Source organism: Elaeis guineensis, chromosome 16, assembly GCF_000442705.2.
Source record: "Elaeis guineensis isolate ETL-2024a chromosome 16, EG11, whole genome shotgun sequence".
In the NCBI taxonomy this organism is placed as follows: domain Eukaryota; kingdom Viridiplantae; phylum Streptophyta; class Magnoliopsida; order Arecales; family Arecaceae; genus Elaeis; species Elaeis guineensis.
This window is the reverse complement of record NC_026008.2, coordinates 33,488,864-33,512,630: the sequence shown is the minus strand read 5'-3', so window position 1 is coordinate 33,512,630 and position 23,767 is coordinate 33,488,864. Positions and strand designations below refer to the sequence as shown.

The following is a 23,767-nucleotide window of genomic DNA, read 5'->3' as shown; positions in this document are numbered from 1 at the left end:
AAACTGCATGAGATGTCATGAAAAAAAAATCTCAAGATTGACTCCCATCGTGAAGGCTTTTGCTAGGATTGGGACTCCATCTAGATATCCTTCTCCTATAGCACAAAAAAAATTAGACAGACTCACATTGCACAAACCTCTGACTTCATCAAGATTTTCTCTATAAAGTAGTCTTTGTGATCACACCATCCACAACAAGCAGTTCTCTATGAAAAATCTTTGCTCCAACACCATCAAGGTTTCCTTCATTACATCCATGAGAGGTTTTATCAATATAGGATCTTTTTGATCTCTATTGGTATAAGCCCTAATCTCCTCTCTATTTCTTCTCCATGATTAAACTCTAATGCTTAAATCCTAGTTGATTCCTTAGGACCTTAAGATTTTCTTAAAATTTGACCTATTGATGCATCTATAACCTAAAAATTTTATATTTAATTATTGTATATGCTTCACGTGAATGAATTTCATAATCTTATAATTTCTCTAATGATCTTTTATGTAATCTATAAATTTCAGAATCTATAAATTTGCCTCAGAACATTTGAAGTAGAAAACATTATATAGATCTTCTCAAAGAATACTTTTATGATTTAAACACATAAGCTTTACCTAGGAACCAACAAAGCCCTTTTTTTAATAATGAAATTGGGAGGGATGAACTACCCATGACTAGCCATGTTGCACTAGAAATTATGTATTGAACTAATATATATCAAGTGGTATTTATAAATCATGTCATAATGCTTAAATCAAGGCAAGATTAAAAAAAAATCCAATACCTGCTTGATATGAATAAAGGCTACAACCTCCTCAAATGAATTGATAATTTTAGGATAATTACACCAACAGCATGCCATGAGAGTAGCAATCTTTTTCACCAGATGGGCCTGGGACTACTTTTAGTCTATACCCAAGAAAAAAATTAGAGACTTTATACATATATATATATTTTTGATAAATGAGAATTTATATTTTTAATTCAAGAAAACTGACTTTATATATACTTATCATGAGGAAGAAGTAAAGAAAGTATTTGACTTATATATTAAGACCAACTATTCTAATTAGATGTGGACCCTTAGAAGAGGTATTTTTTAAAGTATAAAACTATTAAGGAGAATTACAATCACCCACCAGATAATGTATCTCCATGAGTTTGGAAATAAATGGCAGATAAATAGAGTGAGAAGAATTGATAAATTTTTTATTTGTTATGAATTACGTTAACTAAATATCTTTTTTTTTTGAAAAATGAGTTTCTATAATTAATATTAGTCATGGACAAATGATATATGTAAGATCAAAATTAGAGAAATAAGGGTAATGGGTCAAAGTTTGAACTAACAGCAATTGGTACTGCCGTTCCAATGGTAAAATATAGAGCTGAGAAGGTATGATAATATATTTTTTTGAATTCATTGCTTAAATGATAGATGAAGGAAGAATTTGGTTATATACATGACATCTGAAAATATGTCAAGATAAAAATAAATGGTATTAAGCATGTGTATTTTTTTTATCTCATGATACCAAAAGAAACAATAACACAAAATTTCAGATTTATAGAAGTCTTGTCATATTAAATTCTCAATATCATGCATGACAAATCTAAGTGCCTTTCTTTCTTTTCCTATTTTGTCAGTCTTGAAACATTTCTTTTTTCCATATCAATGCCCATTGTTCCCAAATATGTGAATATTCTATCAACTATCATCAATTCTATTCTTCCTACATAGAGGCAAACTTTTGTAGCTTTTTTTTTTTAAACATCAAGTTCAATATTCTTTTAAAAGTTGAGAGAAAGTTCATCTTTATTCGGTGTCCAGAATATCATACTTCACAAAGAACACAATTGAAATCCATATGCATGCTTTAACGCATTAATTTGTGAGTTTCTTTATGTGTGGAATAGTATGTAGGTTTCTTTTTCAAGATGCATAACCTTGTAATTGAAGCAAAAAAAAAAGACATAACTTGAAGTTTACATCAATTACAGATAACGTACTCTTTAAGTTGAGAAGACATTATATACAAATCAAGCTACTTAATTTTGTACAATGCATATAGCAATCCAACAACAGACAATACTATGCATGGCATGTTTATAATCAAACTACACATACAAAATCTGAATAGCTTAATTATGAAATTTTAAGATTGATCATCCATTTTTTTTATATAAATATATAATATATTTTATGAATATTTATAGGTAAGGAAAATTGGTCATGAGCCTCATATCATTGATTATTGAAAAAAAAAAATTTGTGAAAAAAGATGGAAAGACTTGGTTTACAGACAAAGCAAAATAGATGCATGCAAAAAATGAATGTTATATTTATTTTTATACTATTAGGATACTATAATGTTTAATCTTTTATTTGATGCATTCTTCTTTTTAATTTCAGGAGCAAATGGAATCAATTAGATCAGCTGCAACATCCAAAAGTTTTATACCTGATGAATAGGAGATATATTGAGAAGTGATTGAAAAATCGAGTCATGGTCATATGCTTGGCATAGGCATAGGCATAGGTTTGAAGACAAAGGATGTGTTTGGCCCTACTTTAAGTCAAGATTGCAGTAAGTATTATAAAGAAGATTATGCTAGAGAGACAAAGGCATTAACTGACCACGTAGGACAATTAAAAGCCAGATATATAGAATTGGTCAATGAAAAGGTGTCTTCAATTGTACTTGAGATACTGCAGTCCATATACATTATACCACAAATACCTTCACATACAATTGCTATATGCCCATCTAATAGGGTATGATAAATTTATATCGAGTTGTATTTTTTTTAAAAATTGATTGGAATAAAAAATTAAATAAGTACTTATGAAATTACTAATAGTAAATTCTTACTCCCTTATTCCATTATTTCATAGTAGACTAATGTGAATGAAAATTAAAATGGCATGCATAATGAAGATGAAGATGTTGATTAGGACTCTAAGAGTAGTTCAGAGGATGATGATGTTTTTTCATTTTATTCCTTCTTTTGAGTAGCTAAACTTTACATTGTGATTTCTTTATTTTATAGATGTCGATGATAAAGTTATAACTTTTGTGGTATTTATTATATGATGAAACTTTTATTACTTCTTTGATTGGCACCTTTGTATATGTTAAATTTCTATACTATTATGATATATTATTAGAAGCTATTAATAATATATGTTTAAAAGTTATTGTGAGGATAATATATCTTATTGAAAATGATTTTTTTTTTGTATAAAATGAGAAATTTTCACAAATAATATATTTTCAACAATCAAAAGTCCCTCAAAAAAATATTTGATTTTATCACAAATACTTTTTCTAACAACACCATTCTCTTAAAATATACTGATCGTAAAAGATATCTTCTCATAAATAGTTCTAGTGATGCTTGTTTGACATTGAAAATACTCATTTTAATGATAAAAAAATTTATTAATGATGAATATGTGCCATCATTATAAAATTTTTTTATCACAGATAATTTAGTGACGATGTTGCGTCAAGGCTTTAGAGGGTGCTAATATGGTCGAAGATAGAGAAAAATCCGGATACTGGGACATCACAACAGACTTGTAAAAGAAGTCTACACTCGTTGAGGGGTGTCCGACAAAGAATTCTTTGATGCTTAGGTCAGCCACAGCTTTGAGCATAATAGAAGAGAGTAAGAGCTTAACATTGTATACCTCAAGGGTCCTCTCATTGCCTTCTTATATAGAGGTGGAGCTATAGGCCTTTATGTAGATCGGTAGGCCAAATCATGATCTGTTAGGCCATTAGAATCTGGAGATTGTTAGTCATAGGTAATGGCCATGTGCTAACGAAGATTCTAAGTGGTGGACCATATGGCCAAATAAGATGGTAACCTGTGGTCGATACATGGCTGAGACCTCGATCTGGACGTACCCTCATTGATGTCGATTATGGAAAATCATCCTGTGTGGTCGGTAATGTTATGACTTCAAGATCGATTGATGCATGAGTAGGGGGGTTGGACTAGAGCTAATGGGATTATCCCCTTCTAGCTTTTCATGATAGTCTCGATAAGTCATCGATTGTAGCCATCGGTAGTGTGTTATTGTCCTCAGCAGGTAGCCAAGGATGATGTTCGGGGATGAAGTTCGGTGATGTTAATTGCTCCACTATCTAGTCATCTAGATGATGTCTGCTATCTAAAGTCCTCCTCGGCATCGCTGCTAATTTGAAGAGTGTGCTTGAGGATGAGGATAATGTCTGAGGTGGTTCAACTCTGCAGCACTTATCCCTCACTTCCTAGCAAGAAGTGATTACTTTGGGCGAAGGAAGTAGTAGTCTTTGGAGAATATTCTCGATGCATGTTTGAGTTGGCAAATTTGAGTTGTCTATTCTTCAAATGAACCATCATGTCTCTCTACAAAGTCTAGTGTTGATTTGATTAGCTGCTTCGCAAATCGTGTCCTGATTATTCAAGGAGATTTGGCACTTAGTGAATCCTAGTACATTTATGAAGGATGGATGGCTCGAGAAAGATCATTATTTTGACTTTGAAGGCTAAGAGTCGATGGTTATGGCCCAATAAATTGAAGATTGCTAGGTACTTTATGTCACTCCTGAGGAAATTAATTCTAAGAACTGCTCCTGGACCTATCCAGACTTGTCACGTGGCAAGTCATGAGAAGTTCCAAAGTGTTTCTTTTGAATTGATTCATGGGACCAAAGGGTCACAGAGATTTTGTTGCTTCAAAGCTATCCACATGGCGTGATCCATGGTTTAATGACCGGATTGACACTCGACATGTGAATTCTGGCCCAAGGGTCTCATATTTTATCTCTTAAAAGGTATCTCACGAGAGAAGGATAGTCTCTTTCCTATATAAGTTAGAGTCCCTCTTGACTCATAATCAATATAGACCCAATAGAACCCTCTCTTCTATACCACAACATGGCCCTCCAATCAAGGAAGAATCTGTGTATGGATGTGAGATTTTCTCCATTTTATTTTTACCACAGACTGATGTATAGATGGGAAGAGCCCCACAGTTGCAAAGGTGGTCCTCTTCTTGGCGTGCCACTATTATGGCCAATAGTTCATGACTCGGTATGTAAGATATTATCCACTCTAACCCACAGGCCTCGTAGTTTTGTCCCTTAAAAGGTACCTCATATGGAAAGGATGGTTCCTTTTCTATATAAGTCAAAATCCTCCTTGACTTACAATCAATGTAGGAGTAATAGGATCCTCCAATCCACACCATAACAGATAGCAATATATCTTCATTTTGTAATACAATACTGACGACATCTAAATTATTTACGACAGACAAAATATAGTTGCTAAATATCACAAGCAAATCAATCCATCATAAATTAGTATTTATGATGGATATATTGTTCTCACAAAAAATATATTTTCCTCATTCGTTAATTCTATATTGACGATCGTTAATCTCATTTACAACAAATATTTTGTTGTCACAAAAAAAATCTCCATCTATTTTTCTCATTTGCTAATGCATTAATGACAGTAGTTAATCTCATTTTTTATGACTATAAATGGTTGGAAATGCACCATCATCAACGGTCCATCACTAATAAATTTTTTTATGAGCAAGGTATTTATAATAATCTATGATGGCAATATACTATTGAAAATACTTCTTTGTGATGGAAATTAGCTTTTACTGAGGAGAAATAATTCTTGAAAAAAACTTTTTTTTTTGTAGTGATCTACTCTATGTCGAATAAAATCTCAAATTTTATCAATCCTCCATATTATTGAGAAGCAACAATCTTGCCGATACTTAGGCATCCCTCTTGCTCCAAATAAAGTCTGATTTTTGGTTTTTGTTTAACAAAATTGATAATCTCTCGATACTTAAAAATGAAAGAAGCTTTCTTTTGCAGGTTGTATTACTCTTATACAATCTATTCTTTCAACCCTTCCATTATATGTTTTGTCTTTTATGCATACTCCTTTATCCATTATTCATCAACTTGAGGGGATAATAAGAGCTTTTCTTTAGGGTCATTCTATCGATCAAAGGGATTTGCATCGGATAGCATGGGATCTAAGGAGCAGGTTGAACTAGATCTAGTTTTCTTGAGCTTTCAAATGGATCAGAGTATTTACAAATTAGCTGTGCAACTCATGATGCATCCTAATTCCTTATGGGCTTAGTTGGTTCATGCTAAATATTATTTTGCTGGTTCATGGATCAATTATGTTAAACCTAGACATTGTTTTATTATATGGAGGAGAATTTGTCAACTTGGCCTCCATATCAAATTTTAGTTCCAATGGTTGATTGGTTTTGGTGAGAAGGTTAAAATGTATCATGATCCTTAGATTACTTCGATACCATTAATGCTATGGCCAACTTACATTAATATTCATACCCAAATGATGGACTTGCGGATGGTTGATTTGATCTCTCATTCTTGTCAATGAAATATTAATACATTAAATTCTCTATTTTTGGAAGATCTTGTCAAGCAAATTGTTTTTTTGCCAACCACATCTTATTCATGGGAAGATAAATTAGTTTGGGAGATAACTAAACATTCTGAGATGTCGCTTCATGATATGTCTCATTTGTTGGCCTCAAATCGTTTCTACCATCTAAATGATACCAACTTATTCACTTGGATTTGGAAGTCATGACTTAGATTGACGAGGTTCTTTACTAACAACTATATCTGATGATCCTATAGCACCCATTAAAGTATCCTTTAACTTAGTACCACCTCACTATGAGAGACAACCCATGTACTTTCTAATGAAAACCTGAGAGGATAGGCGAGGGAGACAGTCCATAGGTGAATGATGTTTAACCTTACCCCCCTCTATGCTCACTTGTCTCCAGACTTTAACAACCCCACACAGCTTAATTAGGGAAGACTGCTTATAATCAGTCTCCTCAAATTCATATGGAGAATTAGATTGCTCAACAATAAGTATAGCTTTAGGTGGTGAAGTAGTTCCAGGAGAAGATGTATTCGTATGATTAGGTTTATTAGGCGACCTTTTACATTTTCTTGAGGCACTGTAGAAGACGAAGCCTTGAGCAAAAAATATCAGTGAGTGTGTAATATCCATATCTTGGGATTTCCTATTCTCCTCAGAATGCAAATTTATCAACGGAGAAGACATGGATTAGCATCGTCACTTTTTTTATCCTTGCCAGCATGCTACATAAGGTCTACCTACTTATTATTGAGCTTAACCAACTCACCAAGTCATGGTCAATGACTAACAATGTAGCTTCACAATCATCTAGCTCCATGGCTATATATCAGAGCCAACACAAAGTACTAGAGTTTATATCCTTTCCAATTCTTGGAATAAGTACACTGTCTACTTATTTTGCTTAATGGGTTCATGTTGTATCTTGGGCATGAAAGAATGATTGATTTTCTTTTGCAACCTCAACAATTGGATCATATTTTATGCGGCTTTCAAAGCACAATGAACGACTTCTTTCCATCCACAACATAGATCATGAAGCTAATGTTGCACTTTGATAGCTGTGAAAACACGATCCAATGGTTGAGGTTGCAAAAAAAAGATCAGTCATTCTTTTGTACAAAAGATAGAATGTAAAAACACGATCCAATGGTTGAGGTTGCAAAAAAAAGATCAGTCATTCTTTTGTACAAAAGATAGAACCCGAAGCTTTGCCTAACATTATCCACAGAAGTGACCACTAATAAAAGTTGGAAGATACACACTAGTGTTGCAATTATGGTTTTATTAATTTGTTGTGCTTTATGCCCATCATCAATGAGGTGTTTGGTCAAGAAGAGTTAGGTATCTATTGACCCCCCACCACAATCATACATTGCATGACCATATGTCAACCTAATTTGAAGCATCACCAAGAACTTCTTGACCCAAGTATGAAAACAAAACCTAAATTACCAAGATGAAGTGAAGTAGGATAGTCACACAGACACTAGACTTTATATATTACAGTTTGCACTCTACTACTTTTAATCATAGTCTCAATCCCTTAATCTAAGAAAGATAAAAGGATAACTAGCCACAATTCACAAAGTGACAACATCATAGGCATTTAGACCCATCGCATGGAATCCATTCCTAGCATGGTTTTACCTTCTCATTCTCCCTCCCTCCCCTCTCTTCTTTTGAATTTCTATTTTAAGTTGTAATAAGAATGACTTTCGTAGATACAAAATATCTTATCCTTAGGGTGCATTTGTTTTATAACTTAAATCAGTATCAAAATAGATTGGAATGAGAATTAAAATGGCCAATTCCCTGACATGTTTGATTTGTGGCCAAAATTGGAATCGGAATCGAAATCATAATGAGATTTGAGTACTAGGAGAGAGAGAGAGTAGAAATTAAATTTTGGAGGATTGGGACATTCTCATTCCCTTCGAAATGGAATAGGAATGAGACTCATGCTAACCAAACGGTTGGAATAGGAGTTACTCAATCTCATTCTTATTCTAAAGTCCAATTCTTCTCAACCAAACATGCCCTTAATGTCTTCAACTGAGCTAGTGTTTGGGTATTTTAATGATTATATCCTTACTACTTAGAGTCTTTCTAACAAAACTTGAAATTCTTGGACTAGCAAAACTCACAACTAAAAGGCCATCCATGGTTGGGCCTAATGGGCGGTAATGGGTCCTAATGAATTATCATGAGGCTTTAGTTTTTGCTTATATCTTATGTTTTGAGAATTTTGTTTCGTTAATTTTTTTTTTTCAAACCCAATAGTAAGACTAAACTTTTAACTATTAATCTAAGTTTATTATCAATCTATGAGCAATTGTCAAGCAACCTGTGTCTAGTACTGGAGGTGAAGTAGAAGATTCAGAAGGCAAGTAAACTTGTACTTTTCTTACAAGATGAAATCGATGTAGAAACCCAAACTGAATCAAATTTTTATTTTGAGGCACTAAATTAATGTTATTTTACATTGTGAACTTATTTTTAATAGAAAGTGTCCTTTTTTTAAAAGGTAGAAGTTACACCAAAATGCTACTATTCCAAAAATCTTGTTTTTTTAATCTTTTGGTAAATGAAACCATAATTTTTTAAAAAAATTATAAGAACACCCCTTTAACTTTAGCTCAATTTTACTATCACCTTCTATACTTTAAAAAGTGTCAAATCGATCCTTTTAGTTATCGATATATTTCAATATGATCCAATCATTTATTTAGCAATAAATGGTGCTATCTTTTTCTCTCAACAGATAGAAATGTCCCTCGCTCATGCGTGGGCTTGGAGGAGGAAGAAAAAGATGATAAGGAGGAGAGAACCGTCGTAGAGGGGGATAGTTTATGAGTAGCTTGGAAGAGAAGGAGGTTATTAATTAAAAAGGAGGGAGGAAGAGGATGAGAAGGGGGAGCAGAGAGAAAGAGGATTAGGATGAGGAGGAGGAGTAGGGGCCGTATGGAGGGAGATGGCTTATGGATAGCTTGGGGGAGGAGGGGAAAGAAAGGAGAAGGAGATCAATCGAAAAAGAGAAAGGAGAAAGAAAGGAGGAGGATGAGGAAGAAAAGGAGGAGGAAGGAAAGATAGTGGAGGAATGGGCGGAGGTGGAGAGAGCTCCCATGGAGGAGGAGAATGGGTGAGAAAGAAAGGGAGAAGGAAGGAGGAGGAAGAAAGAGGAATGTCACGACGAAGGAGGAGATCAATTAGAGAGGAGGGAAGAGAGAAGAAAGAGGAGGGAGGAGGCAGGGGAGGTGGTGGAGGAATGGGTGAAGGTGTAGAAAGCCACCATAAAAGAAGAAAAATGAATGAGGAGGAAGAGAAGGAAGGAGAAGGGAGAAGAAGGACGTCGGCAATTGAGGAGGAGGAGATCAATCAGAAAAGAGGTGGAGGAGAAAGAGGAAGGTGAGGCAGTGAAGGAATGGACGGAGATGAAGGGAGCCACCATGGAAGAAAAGAAATGAGTGAGGAGAAAGGAAAAGAAGGGGAAGAAAGAGGAGGGAGAAAAAGGATCACCGATGATGGAGGAGGAGATCAATCAAAGAGAAGAGAGGAGAAAGGAGGAAGGAGGAAGAAGGTAGAGATAAGGATATTTTTATCATTTTATAAAATAATGATATCATGTGGTGGTCATGTGACACTATTTTATTAACGAAGATAGACGACTGGATCATATTGAAATATTTTGATAACTAGAAGGATCAGTTTGACACTTTTTAAAGTTCAAGGGTGTAAGTAAAATTAGACTAAAATTGAAGAGGTGTTTCCGTAATTTTTTTTAATTTTAAATAACAGCCATTGTGATAGTTCTGAAGCACCTCTTTTGTGCCACTTGTGTTACAAATAAACTAACAGCCATTAAAATTTTTAATGATATTCATAAAAGTCATAACAGCTCACAATTAATGTAATATTTGCTTAATAGAAATTTCTAACATGCCCGTAAGAGCATCATTTAGATGCAAAATGATGTCACTTAAGAAAGTGATGTATATCCTTAATGCTATTAGTTTTGTCATTATTATAAACACTTACATTTCATTATAACAATGAATAACAATAGTCATAGCAAAATATTGTTACAAATCAAAAAGAAAGTTTTTGAATATATAGTTTAAAGAAAAAAAATTATATATAGTTTTTTATCTTTTGAATGATTTAAATTTAAAAAATTATCATTATGCTGCAAGTATCATGCATCAATTTTAGCCATGGCCATTTTATAACTGCAACTATATCATAAAATCATGCCTGCAGCATGGAAAGTGCATTACCGAATAAATTTAATCATCACATCAAGATTTTAATCTTTCACATTATACAATCAATGGACATATGGAATGCAATGCATTAAAAAAAAAACACAGCCTCCCAAATGAAATGTAACTTCCTAGAAGAGTTGCAATGATCATGCAAATCTGTGTCTATATTTTGTCAATAATGTTTGGACATGATGATCTAAAACACCGCCCATCTTTCAACTAGCAAACATTTCCATCTAGCCTTACATTCTCTGAACTCATCTAGCTACACCCATTTTTTTTCTAAACTGTGGCACACCTTCGTTATAGAAGATAGAATGTTTTACTTCACTTGTGCTCACCTAGATAAATTAATGAGGGGGTTCTTCACCTCAATAAGAATGGTCGATGAATTAAACAATAGTTTTTATTTTTTTATGTTTTGCTTCATATCATCTTTCAATCCGCTAGAGGCATATTTGGTTTGAGGAAGCTAGATTCTAAGACTCGAATACAAATAAATGACTTCTATTTTAACCATTCAATTGGAAGAAATCCCAAACTCCAAAATCTATTCACTATTCATATTTCATTTTGATTTCAATTCTGATCATGAACTAAATGCATCGAGAGATATGATCGTTCTGATTTCTATTTTAATAAATTTTAATTTTGAATCCAAACAAAACATACTCTTAGAGATTGAGAATTTGTTCCCGTATGAGGTAATCAATACTTATCCCCGAGGGGGCTTGACATAAAGCCAAGACTATTAAACAAAATACAATTTTCAGAAGAGCAACCTTCCAATAATAGAAAGATTCTAACACTAACTAACAAGAAATAAATTGAATTTGGCAGCGGAGCAACCGTTTGGTTGTGATGCAAGGTTGCGTCTTACTTAAAATAACATTAATGAATGACAACAACAATTGGAGAATGCCAACAGCACTAAAGACGGGGCATCTTCCACTTAAGATAACATGGGACCCCCTGCCATCTCATTCATTACTTGAATGAGACGAGGATGCTGCCGTCCGGTCACAGAAGAATGGTTGCTGGCCAAGTAGAAGAATCTTGGTCCAGCAAGTAACAGTATCCATTATTGATATTATTAATATTTTTAATTAATTTTAGGTAGTAATGTTTTCAAAATACGGAGAACTAAAGATCAAGGTTTGGACTTCGGAAAGCTCATTTGCATATGTGAACAGGACTTTTCACCATCAAATCGTCCGTGTATTCCACCAAAACCCGAATGTCAGAATGATCCGATGGTGGAAAAGCACATTTGCACATGCGAACGTGTTCTCCATAGACAAACTAAAGGATAAATCCCTAGTTCTAGTTTCAAATTAAAAACAGCTTCCCAGTTGAGTTTTAATTAAAAGTAGCTCTCTATCTCAAATATAAATTAAAAGCAACTCCCTATTTATGACTAAAATTATTCTTATATCCTTATACCCTTAAACAATAAGATAGTATTTCTTTACAACAAAGTGGTACTATTTTATAATAAGACAGTACTGTTTTATAATATCCTTATATTATAATAAGATAATACTATTTTATAATAAGATAATATTATTTTATAATAAAGTAGTACTGTTTTATAATAAGACAGTATTATTTTATAATATCCTTAAATTATAATAAAGCAATACTATTTTATAATAAAACAGTACTGTTTTATAATATCATTATATTAGAATAAGATAATATTTTTTTTATAATAAGACTGTATTACATTACAATAAGATAGTATTGTTTTATAATATCACAGAATTGTTTTAGTGTTGCTTTATAACTGCTGGGATAATTCGATTATTCTATGTCATTTAGGAAGCTGCTTTTAATTTATGTTTGGAATGATGAGCTGTTTTTAATTTGAAATTCAAATTGGGAGTTTCCATTAGTTTACTCTTGAAAATATCATAAGAAATAATGATCAAAAAAAAAAGTTCACTTTTTAATAAAAAATAATTATTAGAATTTCATTATATACTTCAAACAATTCTATTAAACGATGTGAGTGAGTTCTAAGGATATGAATCATAATTTCAAAGCCATGTCTATCATTATCTTAGAGATTAATAAGCTATTTATTAAATCATGACTTCAATTCTAGATTCAAGCTTCTTTTTTTTTTTTTACTTAGTTGATGGAAATTACTTAGCCGGCCAACATTCTGATTCGGATTGGAAAAATACTCACTCCTTAGCTAACGTTTATCCAGATGCAGGTTCAAAAAATAAATAATATCCAGATCTTTTAGAAAATTACTTATTATTTATTAGAGATCGAGATCCAAAGAAAGAAAAAGCTTGAAGATCTGGATCTTTCAAACTCATAATTAAGAGCACTTATTACTTAGCCAATGGATGGTCATATCTAGGTTCAAAGAAATACTTAAGATTTAGATCTTTCAAAAAAAAATACTTATGGGCAAAACAGATAACTAAGTATCTAGATATGAATACAGATTTGATCAAATGCAAAAAAGGGAAAAAAAAAAAAGATAATATATGAAGCTAATTCAAAATGGATATGAAAATAGATAAACTCTAATAATACTCTACAAAGTAAGTGATTCCAATGAGTGCATCCTTAGTAGCATTAATTAGGGACTATCATCCAACCAGAATAGATATTGAACAAATTTGGATAACTTCAATAAAGGTAGAGTTATTTCCTCGCTCATTGCATAAGGACTCGAGGGCTTGATTCAAACTTCATTGTTCACTTTGAGGTCCATTCACATGAGGGCTTTGCACATTAGCAGTAATGAAGACTGATGCCAACCCACCAAACCAATTTTACAACTTTACCTAAAAAATTAGTTGATGTAAGTGTGGGAACAAAGTTTGTTACCTACAAGAAGATTAGTTTACGTAGTATTTGAGACTAAAGATGTCAATGATAATTATTAGCAATTTTTAGTGAAGAGGGTTTTGTTCACACATAATGGACTACATGGATTTGGTGGAAATCTTTGTGTAGATTGAGATAAAGTTACGTTTGCTCATATATAAAAAAGGAAATGCAAGGAAATCTATTGTTTACTCTTCAAACTCCAAAGGATACACCCATTGAGACGTGCACGTAGATCCTGCTAAGATCTCTTGTAACCACCCATAGAATCATGAAACTTCATTTTATGTAAAACATTTTTTTTTGGACAAAACGAACTTGTTTTTCATGAAACTTATCTTTCAAGCTTTATGATTTGCTAAAATGATTAAGAAGTATCTTTAATAAAACTTATTTATTTCAAAAAATAATAAAAATTGAGCTTCAAACAATTTAAGTTTGCGCCCTTCCTACATGGGGGAGGAGAAGGGAGTTGAAGAGAGAGAATTAGGTTATTAGAGAAACATTTTGGGGTTCCAAACCTCGAGCCACGCTCAGGCTAGATCCCGTGACGTACGGCGGCTGTAGTTACCGACATCGCATCCGATTCTTCCGTCTTATGTCCATTGAGACAGAGTAGATGCTTCCCCCTTGACTTTGGATAGGAAATGCACCGAATCCATTCCCATAGAAGCATTAGACAATAATCTTATGGTGTTTGGGTTTGACTTTTGATTTCCTCATGGCAAGTGGAGAAAGCTCGAAAAGAGCACAAGTGATTTAAAAAGAAGGTTTCTCTAAAAGAAGGCTTTCTTGTCCCACCGGTAGGATTTTTTTGTTAGAACAAGAGATATTCTCATGGATGGGGGAAGTAGAGGAAAAGAGTGGGAGGTGACATACAATGGATGGTGTCACCACCCATGCTTTTCTTTTGAATGGTCTTCTCTCTCTCTTGTTATTTGAATGGTCTTCTTTATGAGATCCATGAAGAGTTGCCGCTTGTGGCTTCTCCATAGAGGAACATGTGAACGAGTCACCATGAGAAAAGAGAGGCATTTGGATCTGTTAATTAATTAAAGAGGAACCACTGCTATGCTAGGCAAGTTTTTAATTGAAAATCAATAACTCTAGATTGAGAAAATTAAGAGTTTTGTAAAAGAAAATAACAATAATGCATGCATGGCATCATAGTCAGTACGATGAGATATATATATTATATAGAAATTTTATAAGAGACTGATTAAATAATTTTAGGCATAATTCTAGTGATATGATATAGATATGCCATAATTACATAGATTAGTCGACTATACAATCATGAGAAAATATATGTCATTATCTGTTTCCTAGATCATAAGGAGATATATGCCATGCTTGTTTTATCGTATATCATTATTTGTTTCCTTTATTACAACAAGTTTCTTTGATGCCATTATTTTTTCTCTATCACGAGGAAATATATGTTATTATTTATTTTCTTTAGAATATGAGTAAATTTCAATGGGATCAGTACATGTGGTTGGTGAAGCTAATTTGGTGGCATTAACGGATGATACGCTATCACACCAACACATGAGTAATGTTAAGTTTGGATCAAAGTTGGATAAAATGTGCTGTGATGAGATCCTTGGTAAATATATCCATCATGAAAACCAATAACACTAATACCAAGAAAACAAATAGCACTAGGTTGAGAACATTAAAAACTTAGTAAAAGAGAATGGAGATAAGGTGATATACCAAAGGCACCATACTTGATGGGATGAGATATATATGTATATATATATTATACAAAAACATTACAAGTGATTGGCTATGCGATTGGTGAAGCAGATTTGATATCATTAACAGGTGATACACTATTACTAATATCATTACCCCATATTGCTTTGTAACAAATTCTTTTAAAATTTTTATTTTCATCAATTATAACATGATAGCTATTCACCAACTTTAGCTCAGGATTTTCTTCCTTTTGTTCCTAAAAAAAAAGAAAAAGTCTAATGCAATGGTTATTATCCCCTTGTTGAATTGCTTGCTATTCAACCAAAAAATAGCACAATATTTATAATATTGCTCTTCAAGGAATGAGCTATTAGTTTTGACTTTTGAGGGTATATGATGATATAAACTCGAAAATATTTTCTAGGAGGAAAAATCAAATGTTGAATGGTATACATTTTTCTTGATATATAATAGCTATTAGAGGGGGATAATTATTAGGTAATTATTGTCTTTCAAGAACCACTTGTTAATAGAAATAAAATATGATGCATGGATTTTAGAATTATTATAATAGTTTGCTTGATCCTTATTTTTGTTGAGGAGCCACCACTATATTACATAGCTTTCAATAACATGGGTATCCTTTCTACCAAAAAAAAAAAAAGCATGGGTATCCTCAAATAACATGCCTCCTTCTAAACATATATATATATTTTGGTATATTTTACAAAGTGCAAACCCATTTTGATTTATAGAAGAATAAAATGAATGATACTATAAAAACTTATAATATCAAATAATATATAGTAAAAAGAAAAATAATGTTATTTGCTTAAGTCACTACCTATAGCTTGGAAATTTGAATCAAAATTACCTTCTTATTCAGATGAACACCAGAAAGTCAGCTATTATTTCAATTCTATAATAACCATAATGATAAAGTAATTACAAAGTCATATATTTTATTTAATCTTTTTTACATATATATATATATATATATGTTTCACTATTGCAATATTACCGTATTTTTTTTCACCGTTTCTCTTTTTTTTTTTTTTTTTCCACTATTCCTCCACCCGAAGTCATTACGGTTGTGTTTAGCATGCAGCTTTTGGGATAGCTTTAGCTTATTTAAGCTACAGCATAGCAATATTAATATTTGATAAGGATAACTTATAGTCCATAAGCTAGTTTTTGTTGACAGCTCCCTCGTCCAAGGGTTCAAAAACTACAACTATTTGTGCACTTTTTAGTTACAAATTTATCTCTTATCTTTTTCTAAGCTTATTCATATATTTAATGTTTAAGCTTCGTCCTCTCTCCTCTATTCTTCTCGCATCCAGCTCTCCTCTCTCCTCTAAAATGACTCATGTATTTTTTATAAACAACCTCTGTCCCATAACAATAAAAAAATTTTATTTTATTATGAATTAAAATTTTTATCTATAAAAATAATGCTATGAACAACAATATGGCTCCATTAATTCTTAATTCAAACTTAAAAAATATCACATGATTTTTATTTTTATTATTTTATAATTTATTTATTTTATAATTTAATAAAATTAATTTTATTATATCTATCATATTTAATTGAATTAAATATTTAAAATAATATTAAAAATAAATAAAATAATATTATATATTTTTATATTATTTTATATATGACAGTTTATTGATATAATTAATTTTTATTAAATACAAACACAGTTACAGCCTCCGGTTACAACTCAATACAACTGCTAGACAATTGTACGTCAAATACAGTCTACATATTTAATGGACGATTACGAAATAACCATCCGAGAATTGGGGGTGAAAATAGCAAAAGCGCAGGGGCCCATGTGGGGGGCGAAAGCTGGCGGAGACAAACCTGCATCAAAAGGCGAGAAATCATTCGAAAAAAATAGCAGCCTATGAGGACGCCGTTCACGTGACGACGAGAAACCGGCGGTGGTCTCGGCTCTCGGCCGCCTCGCCCGGCGTGTTCCACGGCCGGGAAAATAATTATAATATTTCTGCACAAGACCGGATCTGAGTCTGTGTGTACGTGTTCTGGGAACAGTGGAGGCTTCTGGGTAATGAGGTGGTGGAGAAAGTTGACAAAGTGTACAGGAGAGGGAGGGCAGAGGAAGGGGAGAGGGAGAAGGAAGTAGTGATGGCAGCAGGCTTGGCAGTAGAACAGCTCAAGAACAAATGGAATCAATTCATGGAAGTCACAGAGGGTGTCATGTGCTTTTGCTGCTGCTTATGAAGCTTCTGAGCACCTGCAGCTTAGTTTTAGATGTCTGTACCATGGGATTTATAGATGCAAGATACTGCATTAGCTTGATTGGATATATCTCTTCCCTTTGTCTCCCATAATGCATACAAGCTTGTTGGATTTTCCTTTTTTTATTTATTTTAATTTAACAGCTTAAGCTTTCTAGTTTATCAATTCGTTAACATGTTATCGAAGTTCAGCTTGTTAAAGGTTAAAGGTTCAAATTTCCACTATACATTGTTGACTCATTCCTTAATAATTTAAAATTTAATAATTAATTATTAATATTATTAAAATATTTAAAAAATATTAAATTAATATTAATACTCTAGAAAAGTGTGGAATCCACAAATATACTAGAGATTCTAAATGTTTATTGTTCATTATAGAATGTAATGTAATATAGTTGGGTTATTATAGTTATGCCGGCTTTGCAATTATAAGTTCATGAAGATATATACGAAAAGCTAGCAACGGATAATGTCTAACTCCTCTGGGTTTTGTTACCTTGTGCATGTGCTTCCCCTTTGGATCTATTTGCTTTGTGACTGCATGTTACGAATGGGCACGTATGATTTTTGTTGGTGCCGACCTTCTCCCTTGACATATATGCCACTTCCTTGAGGTTTGAAATATTTATGGAAGTATCCTTAAAAGTATTATGTAACACAAATATAGTTTATATAACTTAATATTCTAAAAGGATGCTTGGTTGGAGGGAGTGGAAGTCTGAAATTAAAATGGGAATGGATGACTCCAATTCCAACTATTTAGTCGGAAGGAGTCCCGTTCTGATTCCGATTTTAAAATGGAATGGGATGGCCCAATCTACATGAAACTCAATCTTTACTTTCCTCTATGAATTCAAATTTTTATTTCAATTCCGATTTCGATTCCAATTCCGATCATGAATCAAGTACTTCGTGGGATTTGGTCATTACGATTCTGATTCCAAACCATTTCGATTTAAATTCCGATGGTGAACCAAACACCCCCTAAGCAATTTTAAGCAAGAGGTAATGCGGATTATGCTTAGGTTGAAGAGTGAGGAGCTACATTGGTTTCCAGATATGGTAGGGTTGTCTAATAGAATTTAAGTCAAGATTTCAATGTGGTCTTTGACACTATTGTTGAACCATTCTTTGTAAAGCAAGGTTATGGTTGGCACGATCATTTTTTTTTTTTTAAATAAACCCTCTACTTGGCCGCCACTACACCTAGATTACATTTGTTAATTCTACATGATATTATAAAATAGTTGATAGTTTAGTCACTAAGGATTGATTAGTAGACTATCCAAACTATTAAAGATCCAGCAACGGTTAGAGAACTTTACAATGCTCAAAAGAAATTACAAACATGTTAAGCATCAGTTAAACAGTTCTGTTTTTCCAGGTACTTATTGTTAGATGACTAGCTTAGGGAGGGGCCTTGATAAGTAGGTTAACCTAGCTAGACTAACTCCCCAAACAGTGTTTTGTGCCATGTTTGTGGATCCCTTGCACTCTTATGGACTAACATGTTTATATCCAGCATTTTGATGCATTAGTTCCAAATGCCACACATCAGATTTGCTTCATTATTTCCAAGATGAACTAATGTGTCAATTAGTATAATGCCATATAGAAAGTAAGAATGCATCAAAGAATAGGTGCACCATGGATGCAACAATCTTCCAAACTTAGGTGGTGGTATGCTTTTGCAACTAGACCTAAATTGCTGCCAAAGTTCACCAATATATATTCTACCTCGAATGTTGTTTGGTCGATTAAACACTAGTTTAAGGACCAATTATAAGCTTCTAATGTAGCCACTACTTTCAGAACACAAATATGAACCTGAGCACAATTTCCTTAATGTCATGTAGATAAAATTGAAGGATTGCATACTTTGGGTGCACCATTTCTTTAAGCCAAGGAACAGCAATTGGATGTAATATACTCTCAAGGTGTTGTTTCCTTGGAAGTTGCATGCCCTTGTCACTTTCTTGCCCAAGTTGATTGCCGGACTCACCTGGGTGTCTTCTCTGTCTTCTAGTTCTACAGAAAGTCCTTGGACTTTAAATCCTTGCTTAGATTTGAGGAGCTATCTCCTAATGTCACATAACGGATTACTTACATCAGTTTCTATTCAATTCAACTACCCCCTGGCTTCAAACATAAAGCCAGATATAGGTCAACTTCTAACATTATATTGAAAAGGAAGGAATGGTTTGGAGGATGATATCAGGCATTTTTTTGATGCCATCTTTCAAATTAACAACCCCCAAATTAGGTGGCAGCATGCTCTCATATTGTTCCCTTGGAAAGTATGTCATGATCATTTTCTAGTCCTAAATCAACAAAGTTACATCTTGCTGTCTCCTTGAATTAAGTAAAACTGGAAGAATTGTTCTGCTAAAGCATGTAAGATGATCAGGGGGAGCATAAATCAGTGGGCTCACCTTGTTTCCAGGTAAGCCAACTACATAGCCACCAGAATTGAAGAGAATTACAAAACAAAGTTCCATGGAAGAGAGAGAGAGAGAGAGAGAGAGAGAGAGAGAGAGAGAGAGAGATGAAATCAAATGATGGAGTCAAACATTAGTACTAAACATCAATGGTTTATGTACAAGGTGTGTCACCCAAAAGAAAAGAAACAACAACAAAAAAAAAGAACAACCCACACCAATCTTTCCAAGCTGGCAATCCACCAATTCCCCACCACCAACTAGCTCCCACCAAATTGCCTCCAACCAGCAACTTTCAAACCCCAAAGCAGCAGCAACCAAGACCCCATCCACAACCAATCCAATTCTTTCCTTCTGTTTTGTTCTCCTCTTCTACAAAATACTATTCAGTGGCCCCTCAACCCCTTCCAGAACAAAATATCCCTGGGCCCTCAACCATATGACAATTTAACAACCAACAGAGATTCTTTTTCTTTACTTCAATTCACTTCCTTCTTCCCCACCTTGTGCTATGTACAGATCCAATTGGAAGCAAGGTATGGTATAATGGAAAGACAACCAATACATCATAGAATCTAAGAGCAAGATCTAATCAAACCCAAGTTGTACAGATTCCTCATCACTAGATTCCCCAAATAGAACAGCCCTAAACCACCACCAGTCTGAGTCTGAGCCTCCTCCCGAGCCCTCGCCGCCTTCCGGCAGACCTGCAGCCACTGCTCCTCCTCCACTTTAAGACAAGCAGTCCCGGTCCCGATCCTCTGCCGGACAGCCTCAATTGCATCATGATCTGCTGGCTTTCCGGCGGCATCAATCACATAGAAAAAATTCGAGGCCATTTGGCCCTTCGTCGACACCTCCGCCCTTGTGACAAACAGCCCATTCTCCCGGAATGTCCGAGTGATGTCGGAGAGCAGCCCCGGCCGATCAACAGCACACAGCTCCACTCTCAAACCCTACCACCATGCAAACATAGAGTTGATTACATCAACACAAAATGACATTGGAGGAAAGAATCAGATACTTCTGTCAGTGTTTCTTTCAGAGGAATCAAGCATAATTTAGTGAAAAAGGTGGTAGCTTTGATACCTCTGATGCTCTCCTCTCAATGGCGGCTTGCAAGCATTGGATCACTCGCTGCCTCTCTGCTTCTGAGCTGATTGGGCTCCCATCTTTGTGCCTTATATAGAACTCCTGAACAAATCCAATAAAGATATTACTGCAAGGAACCAACTTTTTTCACAAGTAATTAATCCAAATGACAAAGATCAAACCTGGTGAGCTTGATCGCCATCAGTGTCAATGGTTCCATGGAACACCACGTACTCCATGTCTGTAAGCGTGCAAACAATGTCGAACAGTAGCTTGGGACGGTCCTGGCACTGGACGGTGACGATGGAGTAGCCTCTCTCGATCCAGTTCTGCACGGAGACAGAGGGCGGCGCCGCCGCCGGAGACGGGGGAGGGTGCTCATAGTCGCGGTCGGCGAACATCATCTGGTGGAGGCGGCGGTCGGTGTGGGCGACGGCGAGGGAGGAGACGGCGGTCTTGGCGCCGCGGACTCCGTGGTCGCCCTTGAGGACGTGGCCGAGGCGGGATTCGACGCCGTGGATCCGAAGGGCGTTCTCGATTGGCTCTCCGGAAGTCTCGTCCCGGACGAAGAGGAGGCATGCGATCCGGCCATTGTGGGTCCACACCTTCGCCTCCACCACCCCGCACTGGAGGTCGGCGAGCACTGCGAAGACCTCCGAGAGGAGTCCCGGCCGATCCGCCCCAGTGAGCTCCAGCACCGTCAGGCCGTCACCGCCGCCGCTGCCGGAGGACTTAATGCCGCTTCCCGTCTCCAAAGACTGCATTTTTACGAGAAAAGTAATTAATGAGGCTTCTAAAAATGAGATTTTTGCGGGGGTTTTGCGATTTTCCAAAGCAGCAAGCAAATAGATCTCAAAATAATCGGATTTTTTTGGGAATTTAGAGGAAGAAAAGACCTGTTCGATATAGGAGATGACGCTCTCGTCGGTAAGCTTGCCGCCGAACTGGTCGGTAACGTGGAAGACGTCCATGAACCAGCGGCCATCGGAGGAGATGTAAGCCTTCTTAATGGAGACGTTGAGGTCCGCAAGGACCTGGACGGCCTCCAGGAGGAAGCCCTGCTTCCTCGCGCTGTCGACCTGGTTTCATCACAAGAGGGGAGCTCTCCGTTAGTGACATTTCTAACAAAAACCCTCCTTTCTTGCATCTCGGACTTAGTTTTTTTAGTTTTTCTTCGTTACCTGAACCAGCGTCGCAGTGGGGCAGACGGCATTGTCAATGACCACCCTGCAACAAAGAGCCGAAACAAAGGCGTAAGAAACCCATCCCAGAGAAGCACTTCTATCTCTGCAACAAAAACTAAAAGAGAAGTACTTCGAAATCGATTAAATCCCAACACTTTAGAGGAAAAGGAACAAACATATCCAAAGAGATGTCGAGATCAAGAAATGGAGTTGTAAACGGTTTGAAACCAAGGGAAAAATGTAAAAAAACAAAGGAAACCAAAGCTTACAGAACAGAACAGAACAGAACAAAGCTTTATGGACTCAAGGAAGAACATGGAGCAAAGGAACGAACCTAGGAGTGTTCATCCGGATGACAAGCTTCTCGTACTCGTCCAAATACGCTGGCCATTCCATCTCCTCTCCCTTCAACACCTCGAACGCCATTTTTCTCCTAAAAAAAATCTCCTCTACTCTGTGTCCTTTTGAACACTCCTTCCTCCCGCTCCGTCTGCCCCTTTCTCCCGCTCAATGTCCCCTCGCTCTTCCCTCTCGCTTTCTCCCTCTAATATCCCCGCAACGCGACGAGACCAACAAAGCGAAGTCGCTCCAAAATCCTCGCCGCGACCAAAGGGAAACCCAGTGGCCGACACGCCCCTCCCACTCCTTTGTCCCGACTCCACCTCCCTCTCTTCGATCAAACCGCCACTCCCTTGGAAGAGCACGAGCGTCCCACGACCCAAGGCGCTCGTATTTAAAGCGTAAAGCCGCGCCCAACTCCACGGTTCAGACCGTCACGTGACGCGGTCCGGGGGGCCCGATTCCGGTCAATTGAACCGAGCCCACGTAGCCTCCAGGTGTCATCCAACACAGCTGCTATGCCGCCACGTGGAACTTTGCTTCTGGTTCAAGAGACCATCAGGTGATCCCGACTTATAGAAGATTAAAAATAATAAAAAAAAGTTCAACGTGGGTCGGGTCCGGTCCTGTGGGACCGGGTGTAGTCATTTTGGCTTGGTTCGCAAGGGCAGCGAAATGAGGGGCCGACCGCCCAACCGGCATTATGGGCCCCATCGACCGCCCGTGTCGGACCCGCTGCCCATTTCTCTCCCGTCGTAACCGCCGTAGCCATCTCTTTGGATATTACTAACTAACGTTAGTGATCTTCGCTAAGTGACCAATCCTAACCCTCCATTCTTCGCCTGCTACCCCTTAGACCATGGGCAAATGTGTCATTTTGAGTTAATATTGCCGTCCATAACCATTATTAGAACTCTGGATCCTCAAGACCCAAATCCATGAAGAATGTGCAGCCACGGGTAATTATAACTGACGGAAGCTTTATTTTAACTTTGGAACATTCCCTCTAACCTTCGGAGTTTAATAACCTCGAAGAGTGATTGGAAGCAACAGAAACAATCATTAGAGTGCCTGCATGCGGATTACTGCTCCAAATACAGTCTATTTAAATTAAAACCAGCTATTATTTATGTAAATATCACGTGACTTTTACTCAGAGGCACGAGCGCCGTC

At 35.7% G+C, this 23,767-nt stretch overlaps 1 protein-coding gene across 1 annotated transcript; it reads right to left on the bottom strand.

Annotated features, from left to right (window-relative positions):
* Positions 1–20,100: 20,100 nt before the first annotated feature.
* LOC105059401 (ACT domain-containing protein ACR8) lies at positions 20,101–22,935 on the bottom strand. The gene is made up of 6 exons (XM_010942678.4): positions 22,590–22,935; positions 22,253–22,298; positions 21,968–22,150; positions 21,254–21,829; positions 21,069–21,173; positions 20,101–20,935 (listed from the first exon to the last, which is right to left on the bottom strand). Exons 1-6 carry the CDS (start codon positions 22,679–22,681, stop codon positions 20,555–20,557), a joined length of 1,383 nt encoding a protein of 460 aa, XP_010940980.1. The 5' UTR covers positions 22,682–22,935; the 3' UTR covers positions 20,101–20,554.
* Between the last annotated feature and the right edge of the window lie 832 nt (positions 22,936–23,767).

What these genes read in the sequence shown, in the direction of transcription:
- LOC105059401 (XM_010942678.4), bottom strand. Translation starts at nt 22,681, where the DNA reads ATGGCGTTCGAGGTGTTGAAGGGAGAGGAGATGGAATGGCCAGCGTAT. An exon ending in CCACTGCGACGCTGGTTCAG is followed by an intron (nt 22,151 to 22,252) that starts GTAACGAAGAAA and finishes TGATGAAACCAG; the next exon opens with GTCGACAGCGCGAGGAAGCA. An exon ending in TTGAGAGGAGAGCATCAGAG is followed by an intron (nt 20,936 to 21,068) that starts GTATCAAAGCTA and finishes GCATGGTGGTAG; the next exon opens with GGTTTGAGAGTGGAGCTGTG.